The sequence below is a fragment of the Melopsittacus undulatus genome, chromosome 4 (genome assembly GCF_012275295.1).
Source record: "Melopsittacus undulatus isolate bMelUnd1 chromosome 4, bMelUnd1.mat.Z, whole genome shotgun sequence".
Lineage (NCBI taxonomy): Eukaryota > Metazoa > Chordata > Aves > Psittaciformes > Psittaculidae > Melopsittacus > Melopsittacus undulatus.
The window spans coordinates 77,510,597-77,528,151 of NC_047530.1; the positions used below are offsets into that span (position 1 = coordinate 77,510,597).

Here is a 17,555-nt window from a genome sequence, read left to right on the forward strand (position 1 = left end):
TAAACTCAGAGTATAAGAGCTGAAAAGAGGTGAACATTCAGGCGTTGCTGAATTGTTATGTGCCAGCCTTTTCATTTTGTTTTTTTGTTTGGTTTTTTTTTTTTCCCTTCCAAATATACATAAACAGTACAAGTGTTTGAGCTGTGCCCTGTGTGTGTTCTTTGCTTTCCATTTTCTTCACTCCTAATTATCAAAATCCTTAGGGTTTCCCCAGAGTAGATAGATAGAATCTTCTTCCTCATTAGCTGTGATTTTTACCTCCATTTTTTAATTGGGGCACCAGGGCAACATAGATCATGGCCTGGGATACCATATGCCATTTGTAACACAAATAAAACCACAGGTTTAAGATGAGAGAATAATGCAGCTGATGATGTTTGAAAACAAGGAGATTACACTAGGAGGACTTAAAAGTGTTATGTAGGTCACAAAGAGGAGATGTCTGGACAATGAACTCAATTGCAGATATACAGAAATAATTTTACCCACAGTTGATGTCCTGATAAATATTGGAACAAAACTGAACTAAAATAAAATACTTGGAAGACTTGCAGGCAGTCAGTTCTCTTTCTTAAGTATCAATATTTAAGAAACTTTTACAGTGTTGTACATAGATATACAGCTGATTTTTCACAAATTACTGACTTTGATTTCTAGTATGTTATAAATTTGCTATAGTCTTCTGTATTCATTTCCCTGTTGTCTCCTTTATTAAGAATTTGGAGTTAGGGTATATCTGTAGTCGTATTTATGCTAACAATAGAAAAAGAGACAGAAAAAGTATTTTGGAGCACAGTTTTGACTGACAGAGCTGCAGCTGATTTTATTAAAACATGGTATATAAGGATACCAGAGACAGACTTTTACCATGGACTATAGTCATAAGACAAAGGGCAATGGGTTCAAATTTAAACGGGGTAGATTTAGGTTAGGAGTAAGGAAGAAGTTCTTTACTGTCAGAGTTCTGAGGCACTGGAACAGGCTGCCCAAGGAAGTTGTGAATGCTCCATTCACAACTTGAACACCACTTGGCAATGTTCAAGGCCAGGTTGCGCAGGGCCTTGAGCGACCTGGTCTACTGCGAGGCTTCCGTGCCCATGGCAGGGGGGTTGGAACTGGATGATCTTAAAGTCCTTTCCAACCATAACCATCCTATGATCCTATGTGAGTTTTGAAAATGAGAGTGGTCCTTCAACACTGTATTTGTTTCAGCCTTTCTTTAATAATAATTTGTGCAGCCTAATCACTCTTTTTCCTTTGCATTTTGATCAAAAGGTAGATATACATTATTACACTGTATTAGTTGGCAGATAAGCCATGTATCACTTTCTGTACAATTAAATATCGTTGTTCTTAGTTGTTTATTTTAGAGTTTGCTAGTCCAGCACTCTATAGTCCCCTCTACAGCTATGAATTGCATTAACAAGGGAGGTTTCTGATCCATGCACAAGTAGAATGTCATTGAGTTGATAAGGGTATTGATTAACTGAGTTTGCTGTTTTAAAAGGAGTGCAAGCTGTATCACTTCTTTTTATCACTGTTGCTGCATCTTTCACTTATAGAATCATATAATCATAGAATAGTTAGGATTAGAAAGGACCTCAAGATGATCTAGTTCCAACCCCCCTGCCATGGGCAGGGACACCCCACACTAAACCATATCACCCAAGGCTTCATCCAACCTGGCCTTGAACACTGCCAGGGATGGAGCATTCACCACCTCCCTGGGCAACTCATTCCAGTACCTCACCACCCTAACAGTAAAGAATTTCTTCCTTATATCCAGTCTGAACCTCTGCTGTTTAAGTTTCAACCCATTACCCATTGTCCTATCACTACAGTCCCTAATGAAGAGTCCCTCACCAGCATCCCTGTAGGCCCCCTTCAGATACTGGAAGGCTGCTATGAGGTCTCCACGCAGCCTTCTCTTCTCCAGGCTGAACAGCCCCAACTTTCTCAGCCTGTCTTCATACGGGAGGTGCTCCAGTCCCCTGATCATCCTCATGGCCCTCCTCTGGACTTGTTCTAACAGTACCATGTCCTTTTTATGTTGAGGACACCAGAACTGCACACAATACTCCAAGTGGGGTCTCACAAGAGCAGAGTAGAGGGGCAGGATCACCACCTTTGACCTGCTGGTCGCGCTCCTTTTGATGCAGCCCAGGATATGGTTAGCTTTCTGGGCTGTGAGTCCACACTTCTGGCTCATGTTCATTTTCTCATTGACTAGCACCCCCAAGTCCTTCGCTGCAGGACTACAATGAATTTCCTTTTTGCCCAACCTGTAGCTGTGCCTGGGATTGTTCTGACCCAGGTGTAGGACCTTGCACTTGTCATGGTTAAACTTCAGGAAGTTGGCAACAGCCCACCTCACAAGTGTGTCAAGGTCCCTCTGGATGGCATTCCTTCCCTCCAGCGTATCAACAGAACCACACAGCTTGGTGTCATCAGCAAACTTGCTGAGGGCACAATCAATTCCATTGTCCATGTCAGCAACAAAAATATTAAACAAGATCGGTCCCAACACCGATCCCTGAGGGACACCACTCGTTACTGGTTTCCAGCTGGACATTGAACCGTTGACCACAACTCTTTGAGTGCAACCATCCAGCCAGTTCTTTATCCACTGAGTGGTCCACCTATCAAATTGATGTCTCTCCAATTTAGAGACAAGGATGTTGTGTGGGACAGTGTCGAACGCTTTGCACAAGTCCAGGTAGATGATGTCAGCTGCTCCACCCCTGTCCATCATTTTTGTAGCCCCATCATAGAAGGCCACCAAATTGGTCAGGCAGGATTTCCCCTTAGTAAAGCCATGCTGGCTGTCACCAAGCACCTTGTTGTTTTTCATGTGCTTTAGCATGCCTTCCAAGAGAATCTGCTCCCAGATTTTGCCAGGCACAGTGGTGAGACTGACTGCTCTGTAATTCCCCAGGTCATCCATTTTCCCCTTCTTGAAAATGGGGGTTATATTTCCCTTTTTCCAGTCATCAGGAACTTCATCTGTCTCACAGGATTTTTCAAATATGATGGCCAGTGGCTTTGCAACTTCATTTGCCAGCTCCTTCAGGACCCGTGGATGGATTTCATGAGGTCCCATGGACTTGTGTACATTCAGGTGCTTAAGATGGTCTCGAACCAGATCCTCATGTACAGTGGGCCCAAGGTCTAGGTTTTCACAGTCCCTGCGTCCGCCTTCCAAGACTCGGGTGCTGCGGTCAGGGCCTTTGCCAGTGAAGACCGTGGCAAAGAAGCCATTTATAGCCACATCTTTTTAGGTTAAGTGTAGATTTCACTGCATATCAGAATGTTAAGCAAATTGTGGGCCAAGGCTTTCCTATTCTCAGATAAGGAAGTAAGAACCATTGACTGAATGCAATCCCTTCCTTTCTTATGTGCAATTTGGGATGAAAAGCCATTATTATATGACTGCTCTTTCTGACCTATAGGAATACCTCAAATATGATAACTGCTCTTTCATGCAATGATTTGGCTTAGCAATTGGAGCCATAGGAGACTTCGAGATGCCTGAATCTCTTACCTTTCATGCTTTATGTGTATGCTACCTCTCTGTGTGTATATACACATATATATGTACACAGTACCTTTAATAGAGCATCTAAAAATTTAAGACTTTATTTTTGAACATCACAGTTTGGAATTCCTGATTAATTTATATTAACAATGAAATGTTGTCATTAGTCAAAGTTCATAAATTTCCAAGTTTGTTGTTATAAAATGAATATTACCTAGTTTGCCAAAGTAATACTAAAGGTAGTAATTAACAGTAATGCAGCAAAAGTTAAAGCATTTACTGCTAAAGTTCAATTTAATAATAAGAAGGAAAAATGGAGAAGCTTCTTTAGTTTCATGTTAGCTGCATTTTTGAAGTGAGATAGTTCTTCATCACCATATTTCTGTTACACATTTTTATCTTATTCTGATTATTTACAGGTAACATATGGAAAAATGGGAGAGGTACTTCAAATATAGGCAGTCAGTAAAATAAAGCATTTTGAATATTACCTGCAGTGCGTCTTGTATTCTGAATGCTATCCAACAGTTGGTATTCAAACATTTGAATAAATGGTCTTTTTTTTTTTCTTTTTCTGATTTTAGGGGCTGAACAATGTGATTGCAATAGACTTTGACTATAGAGAAGAGTTCATCTATTGGATTGATTCCAGCAGACCAAATGGCAGTCGCATAAACAGAATGCATTTAAATGGAAGTGAGATCAAGGTAAATGGGGATTAATAATGTCACTACTGAAATTATATTTTTTTTTGCAAATTTGAGGAAATGCTCCTTCATGCTTTTAACCCAGATGATAAGGTTTTGGTATATACATACAAGCACAGCATAAGCTACCAAGTGCTAGTAAAAGTTAATTTAATTGCATTTGTATCTTATTTGAAGTACAGATAAGGATTAGGAGGACTGTATTTATAGGCTAAATTCCTGATGATGACAGTTGAGTGAATTGGCAGTTCAGTGTGGTTTACCAGATGACAAAGAAAAAAGAAGTATAATTAAGTATAAGCTGTCTAAATATGTATTATTTCTTTGTATACAGTTTTCCATGGTCTTCAGTTTGTCTTTGTTGTGAATAATCCAGAGCAAAATTGTGCTCCCACTTCTGCACAGCCTGTTTTGTTTTGGTTTTTTTTGTAGTGGAATAAGTTCACAGAACTTTAAAAACATGTGGATGGGCATAACTTACGCCACTCTGATTCCACTGAGGTATAACTAAAGCCTAAAAAAAATAGGAGATTCAAGTGTGAGGTTCAAAATCTGTAATTCATTAAATCCTTGAATGGTTTTCCTAGTCAAAAAGTTGTAATTGCCAGGTATTGCTTTGTAATGATGTAATAATATTAATCTATTTTTTTATGAACAAACATTAGGAGAAATTTAGGTTTGGGGGGCATAGAGGGTATTTCTTTTTTCCTTCATTAATATTTTGCAGTTTACAGAGCTAGTGTCATGTTGATGGAGATTTTATTCAAATAAGATGCCAAATAAGAAGCAAAAATTGGGGGGGAGTGCATTTAATTTTCTTATGAATGTTTGGTTTGTTTCACTGAAAAGCTTGTTCCAGGTTTAGCTTCTGAAAGCTAAAAAGGCATGCAAAAATTTATCAAGAATTATATATATATTGTAGTTATCTCATATTTTGTCAAAATTTTAATGGGTTACCCTAGCACATATTTAATAATCAGTGTTACAGATAATTAGTTTGCCAGCAAACCTGCTTAAACAATATTTGATATATTACCTAGGAATTCCTTTTTAGAAGACAGCATCTTTTTCTGCATGCCAGCCCAAGATTTCTTGCTCTGGGAAATCTGATGGCATCTCATTTTTCTTCGTATCTGATCATGCAGGAGATATTTACGCCATTGAAGCAACAACTTTTCTGCCTAATGTGTTCATACAATGTGTTTAAACATTAGCACAGTGTTTCATGTATAGTATTCAGTTAAAATATGTTATTGGAAAATGCTGTAGTAAGCTGGATTGTGTACATTAACTGTCACACTAGTGATCTCAGTTACTGGCATAAGCTTGAAGTGACTCTTCAAAGGAAAAGCCATCAGAGGCTAATTACTTTGGTTGATGCTTCTAGATCATGTAGCTAAACCACTAAGTTTGCAGAGCTGTCCATTTCTACAGGAAACGCCCCATGTTACTGTGCAATGTTTACTGTAATTACAAGTTTATAAAACAGTGAAGCTGATAGTGCTGAAGTATTAGAAAAGAAAGTGTTTTATTCATATTAAGAAGTTGGTGCATGCCTGGATTTTTTAGAAGAGTTTATAAGATGATAAATAATGTAATTACCTGAAAGGGTACTTTTACATATTCATAACTATAAAATTGGTTTAAAGTATCTCACAGTATCCCTTCTTATCTTGAAGGCTTTTCAGTATCTTCAAATGGTAAATAAAATTAAAAATAGCACAGTTGTACATAATCAGGTTTACCAGTAAATTTTATACTTTATTGCATATGCTATTAGTGGTAAAGATAACAATAAATTAGAATGTACACTACAGTAATAAATCCATTATTAATATTTAAGAAATCTCAAATATTTCCAAGTATTGCTCTCTCTGATTTGTGTTATTTGTTGTTGTCGTTGTTTGGTTGGTTTTTTTTAATTAAGTTCTAGTTGCACAAGACCTAACCAGGACCTAATTGGGAATAGAACAGGTCTAAATAGACTTTATCAGGAATTGAATTTGTAAGCCGAAAAGTTAGATTCTGATGATTTAGAATATTCATGTTACTCAACACTTAACATGAAGTACTCCCAGCCAAGCAAGACTGAGTCATACAATCATGATGAGATTTGTAATCATGTACATCTAGAGGTGTTTAAGTGTCAGAGTTACTGAAGTCAAAAACCTTGAGATTAACACATCCTTGTCAGTAGAGCACAAGCTTTCCAGTAGGTCATTAAATTGCTTCTGTATCACAGTTCATTCCTTAATATTGTGGTCCTCTTGAAACTTAACTAATTCTTAGAAAGTTCTTCTGCCACATGCATTCTGGAAATAAGAGTGTAGTATTTACTTTCCAACTAGGTAATCTTTTTTCTGTTTGCCTGAGTTGAGTGCCCTTATGGTATATCTGTCATGATGACATGGCACTACTGTAATATTAGAATGAAAGATATTGCTGATGTGGACTGGTGAAAGAAATGGTAAGCTAATAAACACATGTGCTCAGAGAGCATGCTATGACAAGAGAAGCCTCATGTCCATTTGGTTCTTTGAGAAAGAAACAGAACAGAAAACAAAAAAATCTTTTTTTTTTCTTTTTAGATATAAAATCAAAGATAAAGCATAATGCAGGGAAGTTCAAAAGTTGGTATTTACTACATCACAGTATTCTCCATTCTCCCTTACTATAAGCAAAGCGTCATGTCTCAGTTGCACAAGAAGTATCATTACTTTGGAAGTATAATTGTTTAACAGGAAATAATACCACCATTATTTTTTATTTTTTAGGGATTTTTTTTTTTTGCATGTTGTATGTCACTGTATCATATATCCAACCTCTGGATATGCTGGTATTAGTAACTCTTGAGTTGTTTTTCCTTTTCCCAGTATTTAGATTAAAAAATTATGTAAATTTTGTTTTCTTAGGTTGTCCACAATACAGCTGTTCCTAATGCATTGGCTGTTGATTGGATTGGGAAGAATCTCTATTGGTCTGATACTGAGAAGAGAATAATTGAGGTGTCTAAACTCAATGGCTTGTACCCTACCATCCTTGTGAGCAAAAGAGTGAAGTTTCCTAGAGATCTGGCCTTAGATCCTCAAGCTGGGTATGAAGCAGCCATTTTGTAGTAATTCATATTTAATCCTAATTTTATATTTAAAACCAGAAGATAGGAAATACTAATTAGTTTTTTATTATCTAACTTTCAGCTACACTGAATGTCAGTAGTCTAAAATGCATTACTTGATACTTACTGTCTCAACATTAGATATAAAATTGGTGTAATAGATAGATGAATGCAGGTACTAAACCATATTTTGTTATATATAATACTCTGCAAATGTTTTATTTTGATAGGAGGAAAGCAAATATTTAAAAAAGAAATATCCCCATCTGTTTTAATAAGTGTGTTAGTAAATACCAAATGTTCGTGTTACATAGAAGACTATTCTTACGTCTTGCTTTGTTTGTTCACTGAAGTGAATTGTCTTGTTAGTACTCTTCTTGTATTTACTGATTTCCAGAACAATTTAGGCCATTAAACTACCACATACTTGAAAACTTTGATAATTTTTCATAGTAATCAGAGTGAAAATGTTTTGTCCCATGTAATTTGAAGGTAGCTTTTACCTTTTTTAGTCTATAAAATTAAAGTTTTGGGTTTTACACAGATCTAACAACTGAACTGCTTAATTATTAGAATACAAGGAGGTTTTTTTTAGGAGACTTAATTTATAACTTTAGTTTTCAGACATTTGAAATGATCAATATGCTTGACAAACCTGTTGCAACAGCAGTGATAAGAAGTGAGAAATGCCTAGTTAGTTTGTTTAATTAGTTTAACTGATACTTTTAATTGCTAGTTTTGTTAATTATTGCATGACTTATAATTTATTTATTTATTAATGTAAGTCTGTGCAGTTATTCTGAGTGCAATTTTGGGTACCACCACCATTTTTGATTTCTTAACTGCTGTGGGAGCTATGTGAAGCATTATTTCCACATTTATATTATAATTTTAAAATATTATTATTTTCCCAATAAAATTGATGTGCATGAGTAATTTAACCTAATACTATGTGTTTTAAAAGAAAGAAAATAAATTATCTTTCTATTAATGGACTTAATTAATATTTGATTTTCACAGAATCACAGAATGTTTGAGGTTGGAATAGACCACTGAAGGTCATCTTGTCCAACCCAAGAGATATAATCTCTTTTAACTTTTTCCTGTTAGGTTGATGTTATTATTATTATTATTATTATTATTATTATTATTATTATTATTATTGTATTTTATTATTTATTTATTTGGTTTGGGTTTGGTTCTGAGGTTTGGGGTTTTTTTGTGGTGGTTGGTGTTTTTTTGTTTTTGTTGGCTTTCTTCTAGCAGAACCGTTTTAGTTATGTCTATTTGAGTAAAACCGTAGCAGCATTAGAGAGAGACTCAGATAAACCATCTAACCATTTCATGTCAGCATCTAATTTAATTGATAGAAAAAGAAAGATTTTTATATTCTTAGAGGATGAATGAAAACATGAGGTATTTCCTAGTTATGTGACAGTTGAACCCCTGGAAGAGAGAAGGCTCAAGGGACACCTTAGAGCAACCTTCTTGTACCTAAAGGCAGCCTAGAGGAAATCTGGGGAGAGCCTTGTAGTGATAGGACAAGGGGGAATAGCTTTAAAATGAAAGAGGAGAGATTTAGATTAAGCATAAGGAAGAAATTATTTACTGTGAGGATGGTGAGGTACTGGCAAAAGTTACCCAGAGAATCTGTGGCTGTCCCAACTACAGAGACAACTGCAATACCAAGTTGGATGAGACTTTGAACAACCTGATCTCGTGGAAGGTACCTCTTTACTTTGGCAGGCGTTGGAACTAGCTGATCTTGAAGGTCCCTTGAAACCCAAACAATTCTATGATTCTGTGAAGTAAAATCTTGAAATACATCTAGTGTGGATAGTGGGTTCTCATTACTTGCTGTTTCAGTCTATTGGTTCTCTCTTACTGTGCCACACCACTTGCCAGCATGGACTTCTTGATCCTTGAAGAAAGAAAGGAACAAACACACCCCTCCTGGCAAACTCCATTTGTTTTTTACTTCTGTAAACTACCTGGTGTTTTGAAAGGAGCACTTTGCAACAATAGGCTGTTGTAGGGAAAACCTGCTTTGTTCATGTAGTTTAAACCAAATCAGGATGAAAGGAGGTTGTTGATTTACTGATGCAAGATAACTACTTGGAAATCAGTGAACTATATACTCAGTATCAATAGCAGCAACACAGCGAGTAAATCATGCCTGCAAAATGTTGACATATTTTACAGGTTTCTAAACAGTCTCATTTATAATTAGTGCCCAGAAGTTCTCTGCACCCAGACACTCACACAGAGCACAGTTAAGTGCACCCGCTGCCCAGCCATTTGGAGTAGTATTGTCTCTTTTTTTCTCTCTCTCTTTGTAAATGAGAAATACTAAATCAACTCTACTGCTAATGCCATTCAATAGTAATGATATGTTTCAAATATAAAGTTTTCTGTTAGAGTCACTGGGAGAAGTTCCCTTTTTCTACTGCTTATGTGAAGCAGGCTAAGTGCCAACAAGTTGCGCCTGCATTTTGTAGGATAGCTGTATCTGTTCTTAGGGCCACTATTTTCTCCTGCACATAAACAGTATTCCAGGTGGCTGTTAAGAATATAAGCTGCATCTGGCTTTTTGATAGCCTATCCAAAACATGTAGAGTAGAAGCATATCAGCTTCCCAGCTGGAAAGGTCTCTCCTGAGGTTCTAAGTAATGGTATATACAACAATAGTAACATGCATTCATATACCATATAATAGGACTTTCTCTTCCTTATGAAAAACATGCACTGTATTTGTGGCTAAATAGCATAGAGGAGAAAATTGCTATTTCTCACCGATTTGTCCATTTTTAAGCCCTTTATGTGAGAAACAGTTCTAATGTTTTGGAACTAGTACTTCTTAAAGTAGAACAATTTGCGTTATATTACTGTTAATGACAAAATTAGGGTTTATAATATGTGTAAAAAAATAGTAACTGAAATACAGTATTTGTGATAAGTTTAGTACTGATGCCATTTTTGCAGGATATGAGATCTGTGAAATTCAGTCTGGCTGTTCTTCACATTCTAAGGTATCAACACTAACCAATTTAAATGTACTTCTTACTAGTTCATAATTAATTTTATGAAATTATATCTAGCATAAGGACACTCCTATTCAAATCCTTCTGATTTAGCACATGTGCTTAAACACGGGTCTAGAAAAATCACAAAATCTATTTGGAAGATGAAAACATTATAGAATAATTACTGAATTGTTCTTGAGATTAATTTACCTAGTTGATTTTTTATTGCTATTATTTTGCATCTGTCAACAAAATAGCAGTTGTGTTTTGGTTTATAGATATTTATACTGGATTGATTGCTGTGAGTATCCTCACGTTGGCCGTGTTGGTATGGATGGCTCTGGTCAAACAGTTGTCATAGAAACACAGATATCTAGACCTATGGCTCTTACAATAGATTATGTCAACCACAGACTGTATTGGGCTGATGAAAATCATATTGAGTTTTCTGACATGGATGGATCTCACAGGCATAAAGGTTAGTCAACAGCTTTTTTACTTATTTTTCTTTTTCATAATTTGTAAATTGAAGATGATGTTCATGTTAAGTGTAATTATGTAACAACTACTTTAAAACAGTTTTGCAGGATTGATACAGTTTCTTTTTTATTAATATTTTAAAAGCTGTTTTTCCTATTCCTTCTCTGTTATGGCTATGAATAATTTTTAAACATGCAGTAATACATGTCTATGGAAAAATTGTCAAATAAAAATAGAAACTCTAGAAATGGACTGAGCAGTCAGAGGCTTCCCTGTCAGTTCTGTACTCTAGTGTATGTTCATAACACGTGTTCTCAACCAAGTTACAAAGCCAGTGAAACCTGGCTGTTAAAAGGGGAAGAGATAAACCCTGTGTACATTGTGCCAGTATGTGGCTAATAGTAACCTTTTGTCCAGCCTGAGAAGGCCTGGAAATGCCCATTAGTCTCCTCAGCATGAGTCAATAAGGAGATCAGTACTGCAAATGTAATTTGGGACTTTCCTTTTGGGGGTTTTAGATTGGAAAATAATAACTTTTGAAATACTTACGTAGTGAAGTAATCTTTATCCCTGTTTTCTGCTTCTCACATGACAGATAATTGAAAAGCTGGTATCTTTTATCTATAAAGTGTTTAAAAAAAGTTTCACACTATGATGAATAGCTCTCATATTCCAAATGGTATAATTAAAGATCTTTCACTTTAATTCAAATATATGGAATACTCAATATCAGTGTGCTCATTTTGTGGGTTTTTGTTTTGTTTGTGCTTCTTTTCTTTGAGATGGAACTCTTCCTGGAGCTCCTTTCTACAGTCTTTACCAACACATCAGGACTGTGGCTGTCCTGGTAAAACTTACATTGGGGCTTTATTTTAGGCTTTTTTTTTTTTTTTTCCCTGCTGGCTGCTGCCAGGTTTTCTCAAAATCAGAGTCCATGAAATAACTATTTTCAGATTGAAGCTTCTCTGTGAAAAAAAGAAAAGAATAAAAAAGTTCTAGCCCTTTTATTCATGAATAGTAAGTCATAAATACATAACGAACAATTCAAGGACAGTTATTGACATGGTAAACTGGAGATACTCAAGCAATAGCTATGGGAGCTGTAAACATTCCTGTTTATCTCAGAATTAACTTCCACAACTTTTGAACAAGCACAGGACAGTTGTAACTGCCCATCTAAGCAGTACTTGCCCAGACATACCCATGAGTGCCAGCTGGATTCCTCCTGACAGTCTATTTTTCTGACAGATGAAGCAAAGCTCTGTACTTCTCTTCGTGTTATTCGCTCTGCTGCTATCCTGCCATCTTGTTCTCATACAATTATCCTCTTACTCTTCTTTCTGGATCTTTCCGAGGAAAGAATAGCCACTGTGTCTCTCTTAGCCCCAACCTGACCACAGTGGTCAAACCTTTCTTGATTTTCCTCTTTCACCCTGAAAGTTTCAGACTTTTTCTTTCTCAGAAAATGTTCTCCTATTACTAGATTTCAGAAGATATCTGCAGAATTCCAGTCATGTTGTCTTTGGTGTCCATTGCCTTTATCTCCAGCCTATGGATTTCTTTTGCCTGAGGTAGTAAAATTAGCTTAAAATTCTTCTATATTCATGGAGTATCTTCCCCTGAGGATAAGTGAACCTGGAGAAGAATAATATTTGTCACAAAGTCACAGCTGGTACCAGTGAAGAGCAGTTTTCATACAACAAAATCTCTTTCTCCTTCAGGAGAGGAGCACCACTGCTAGTTTTAGGCAGTTGACTGCATTCATGACTGTTTAAAGAGCATGTCTAACTCTCCAGGTATTACACTCAAAGTGTTAGAAGTCAGGTATTACTGGAAGTTCTGTGGGCTTTCACACCTGATAGTTTTACTGTTTCCACTTGTGAATTAAAATTTACAAATATTTGGTACCAGTTAAATATCTCAGGCAAGCTCCAAAAGTGACAGTGACTTTGTGTAAACCTGCTATCATGCTACTTTTGATTAAATATGATTTGTGAATGGTCAAGCAGTAAGAAACACACTTTGAGAGAGAGATCCTGAAGTATTTAAATGATGTGGGAGGAAGATTTTCTCCTTAGCTAATGCCGTTTGTCACTTTCTGTTGTCAGGATCTGCACCCAAAATGTAGTTATCAAAACAAAATCAAGTTGCATAAAAGTTTCTACTGTAAAAGAAGTAGTATTCTTGGTGTCTGAAATGGATGGAACATGCCTGTAGGTGCTCCAAAGGGTACATAATGATCAGTTTGCCTTTAATCAGAATTTTCCCCTACTTCTCCTGGAGCAAGCTACCAAGTGGGTTTTGCATGTATTCATGCTTCTAAACAAGACTCAAAATATTTCTGAAAGATACATTTTTAACCTTGCAAATTAGTTGCCTTAATAAGGGAAACTCAGGGAAGTTCAGCAGTGCTTGGGGTTTAGAGGAGGTGAAACTGTGATCCCTTTTAGGTTTCTGATACAAGAAAATTGTAATCCTTGTTGATAAGCACTTAATGAAAAAGATCAGGTTTATATGTTGTGATGTGTTTTTTGAAGACATTTTGTTCACATGGATTTCATGGCCCATTTTGAGACACACTCTATTGTCAAGGTTAACTAAAGTATGGTCGCGTTTATTCTGTCTTTTGTGTTTTCAAATGGAGAAGCATAAAGACATAGATATGCTGACCATAAAATACATGCTCACAGAACAGAAAGAAAAAGTATAAATGGTAATCATGTGAATGATTCAATCTGAATTGCTAGTTATTGGAAATGAAGTATTTCCCACCTGTTTCTGTGACCTCTGAGGATAAGGCAAATTTGTCTGAGAACATGCTCCTGTGATCTTAAGTTATCTACTACAGAATGTATCTGAGAATGTCACAGCGATGTCACAAGACCCAGCAAATAACTTACCTTGTCAGAATGGGTTGATCTCATAAAGAGATATTGTTCTATGAGATAGACTGCAGTGTGCTGTTCTCTGCACTAAATAATTCTTGAGGACAAACAGAACAAATTTATGCTAATTATTGCCATTCTATATGTTAAACCAAGGACCATTTTTTCCATGCAATGGGAGTTTACATATATTTAGATCTTAGCATTAATACTTTTTGCAACAAGGTGTTTTTTTCTGGTTGTTTTTTTGTTTGTTTGTTGTTTGGGTTTTTTTATGAATCTCACAGAATTTTTCAGGAAAAGAGAACATCTGCTGCTTTTCTCCTGTAAAGTTTCTGCATTTCAGTAGAGAAATGGGCATTTATAATTATCAGGAGAGTCCTAGTAAGAACTTTGAAAACATTCTAACTAGGCCAGAAATCTTACCATACTTGGGAGCTCTTCTTGATGCTAGGGGCAACATCAAGACCTTGCTTATCTATTTGAAGTTTAATTCTTTATTATGTAAACTCTTTAAGAGCTTAGCCAGTTTAGCACTGCAGCATTGGCAAATGTTATGCACAGTAAATGATTAAGCAAGCATTGAAGCACTAATCTGGCTAAGCACTAAGCACTTCTGTGAGCATTCAAAAAAAAACCCAAAACAACCCAGCATTTAAGTGTTTGTCAAATTTTACAGCTACTTTTGGTTCCCACTGCTAAGAGGAGATGTGAGCTTCACAGTTCCCTAGGTATCTGATTGCCTCGTGCAGGTTTTTCTTTCCTTCAGGGCTCTTAAAACCCAGAGGTGCCTACCATTTTCCCATTTCACTCGTTGAAGATGAGAACGGAAGTATAATTAAACCATAAAAGTGCATTCTGATAGTCCAGTTTAAGAAATAAAGAAGGTTCTCTGAGCTTAGTCCTTAACTATGTCGAGCTCTTTGTTTATACTGTAAAAACAAAAGTTGAGAACTGTTTTGCTTCATTTTACAGCTGTAGGAAAATTAAGCAATGAAAAGGTGTTTGTACCATTAATGAATTAAGTATTCATAAATTACTTCTTTAGCGGTAATATGGTTAGCAGAGAGAAACTTCCCTATAGCATCTCAATTTGAAAAACACTTTTATTCATAATTGGATTCTGCCATAGTCTTTACAAAGCTGAGAATTGGTGTACATATATGCAAGTTTGAAAGCATTGAGTATAACTTTTTTCAAAAATTTCCATTCATATGGGCTTTGTAGGTGAAAAGTGGGTATTTGTGTCTAATTCTGAACTTTGCCACCAGAGTTTAATGAAAGAGTAAATACAGTTATTAATGAAATCATCCAAAATCTAAGAGATTACAGAAACCAGTTCATTCCAGATTTATACTGTGTTTTTCATAGCTAAAAAAAATAGAGAAACCTGAAAAGAAGCTTTCTCACAGCAGATGAGGAATAAACAGTAGTTTCAATATTGAAACATATTTTCCCAACTTTTGAGGTGTCTATAGAATTACTCATTGTAGCCACATCTGATAACACAAACCAATAATTGCTTAATTCCACTATTGCATTCTAGATTCAGTTTTTGTAATTGTTCAGATAAAATTCTCCAATTCATGTGTCTTCCTAAATCTGATCATTTTATTTTATTGTATTCTATCTCTTTTAAAGGATAATATTCAGGAAAAATACCTATATTAAAGGCTATTCACACAGTTACATTACTCTAAGCTTCCACAGTCTCCAGTTTATGGAGCCCAGTTTATGAAGATTGCCAACAGGTTGGTTTTTGTGTCTTCCGCTATTCTTGTGATAATATGCCCAAATTTGATTAGATTATAAACTTCTGAACATAGTTTTTCTACATACTCATGGAAAACTTAGCTGACATTCATGCATATTTCCATATGAGCGGGACATGTGCCATCAAAAATTTTAAAAGATGGGCATTATTTTCCATGCAGTTGTTCCTGTCAGAAAGTAATCAGAAAAGAGAACATGCAGTACAGTGTTTCTTGTGTCTCCCCTAGTTTATATCAACAGAGTCAAAACCAAGAGGTTTTTGATAAAGAAAGTTGCATAATATTGAACAGCTCCTATGACTGCAGTTGATGATGACAAAGGGACTTAGCAGTTCATGTGCTCATAGCTGGATGATGGCAGGCAACAATACAGGCAGGAGCATGGAGATGCAAAGATGAAGGAAGGAATTCCTTCAGAGCAGAGTGAGGATGAATGAATATTGAAACTAGCAGGAGGACATGAGTCCAAGGTGTAGGGACTGATGGGCAGCTAAATAGTCTCTGTAAGTGTGAAAAATGATTAAAATATCTTTGAAACTCATTAGCAAACTGTTGAGTCATTCTGCTCAAATGATGATCTGTATATATTTGAGAATAATCACTTGTGTGAGAGCATGCTACTGTCTACTGCAACAGAGTAACTGGCATATAAACAACTGCTCACACTGAAATTCAAAAGTCAATAAAGCATTTTAAAGTGGGATAGTGAAATATTTAAGGCCAAGGTCTGATCAGCTGATTTTAAAGGTAGATTTTTTTAAACGTTATCCACTTCTTCTTGGGGTATCATTATAAGTCATATGTAATAGCTTTAATACCACATATACTTTTGTAGCTTAAAATGTTTAGAATTAAATCTAAATTGCCTACTTTTGTGATAGTAGTTTTGGGATATATAACAATTTCTGTGTGATTTCATTGTACTGAAATATTCTCAGTTTTTACTATTTCAGTTGCATTCTTTGATTTGTAACATATCCTGCCACTTCAGTGCTGGGACTTGTATTGTCCATACTTAACGTATGAATGCGTGATGTATATATTAACTTTGCAGAAAGAAATATAAATGCGACTGTCCACATTTGAAAACTCATGGCAGTTAGGTATGTTCTCAATGACTGGAAAAAGGAAATATAAGCCCTATTTTCAAGAAGGGGGAAATGGAAGACCCAGGGATCTACAGACCAGTCAGTCTCACCTCTGTACCTGCAGAATCTTGGAGCAGATTCTCCTGGAAGGCATGCTAAAGCACATGAAAAACAACAAGGTGCTTGGTGACAGCCAGCATGGCTTCACTAAGGGGAAATCCTGCCTGACCAATTTGGTGGCCTTCTGTGACAGGGCTATGGAACTGATGGACAGGGGTAGAGCAGTTCATGCCATCTACCTGGAACTGTGCAAAGCGTTTGATACTCTCCTGCATGACATCCTTGTCTCTAAATTGGAGAGACATCAATTTGATGGATGGACCACTTGGTGCTTAAAGAACTGGCTGGATGGCCGCATGTGAAGGGTTCTGGTTGATGGCTCAGTGTCCAGGTAGAGACCAGTAACAAGTGGTGTCCCTCAGGAGTCGGTGTTTGGACAGATCCTGTTAAACATCTTTGTCAGTGACAGGGACAGTGGGATTGATGTGCCTTCAGCAAGTTTGCCAATGACATTAAGATACGTGTTTCGGTTGATATGTTGGAGGGCAGGGATGGGATCCAGAGAGACCTGGACACACTTGAGAAGTGGGCCAGTGCCAACTTCATGATGTTCAACCATGCCAAGTGCAAGGTCCTACACGTGGGCCACGGCAATCCCAGGCACAGATAGAGGTTGAGCGAAGAGATTCAGAGCAGCCCTGCAGAGATGGGATTGACTGTATCTCAAAGAGATTACAATCTGAATGTAAAATGAGATAAAAATTATTACAAGGGAGTTCAAATGGAAGGAGGACAGTATGGGCAAGTAATTGCCACACAAGAAAAGATAAGCAATTTCCAAGTTCATTTAGTTTTGTAGGTATAATGGCTATTTTCTTTTTAAGTGTTTT

General features: G+C 36.5%; 1 protein-coding gene across 1 annotated transcript in view; it reads left to right on the forward strand.

Annotated features, from left to right (window-relative positions):
- The window catches only part of LRP1B (LDL receptor related protein 1B), a 565,080-nt gene that overhangs the window by 447,622 nt on the left and 99,903 nt on the right, over positions 1-17,555 (forward strand). The window contains exons 58-60 of the mRNA XM_034061327.1: positions 4,120-4,242; positions 7,155-7,336; positions 10,659-10,858. Of these exons, the coding sequence (XP_033917218.1) occupies positions 4,120-4,242; positions 7,155-7,336; positions 10,659-10,858 (505 nt within the window). The remainder of the gene's footprint in view (positions 1-4,119; positions 4,243-7,154; positions 7,337-10,658; positions 10,859-17,555) is intronic.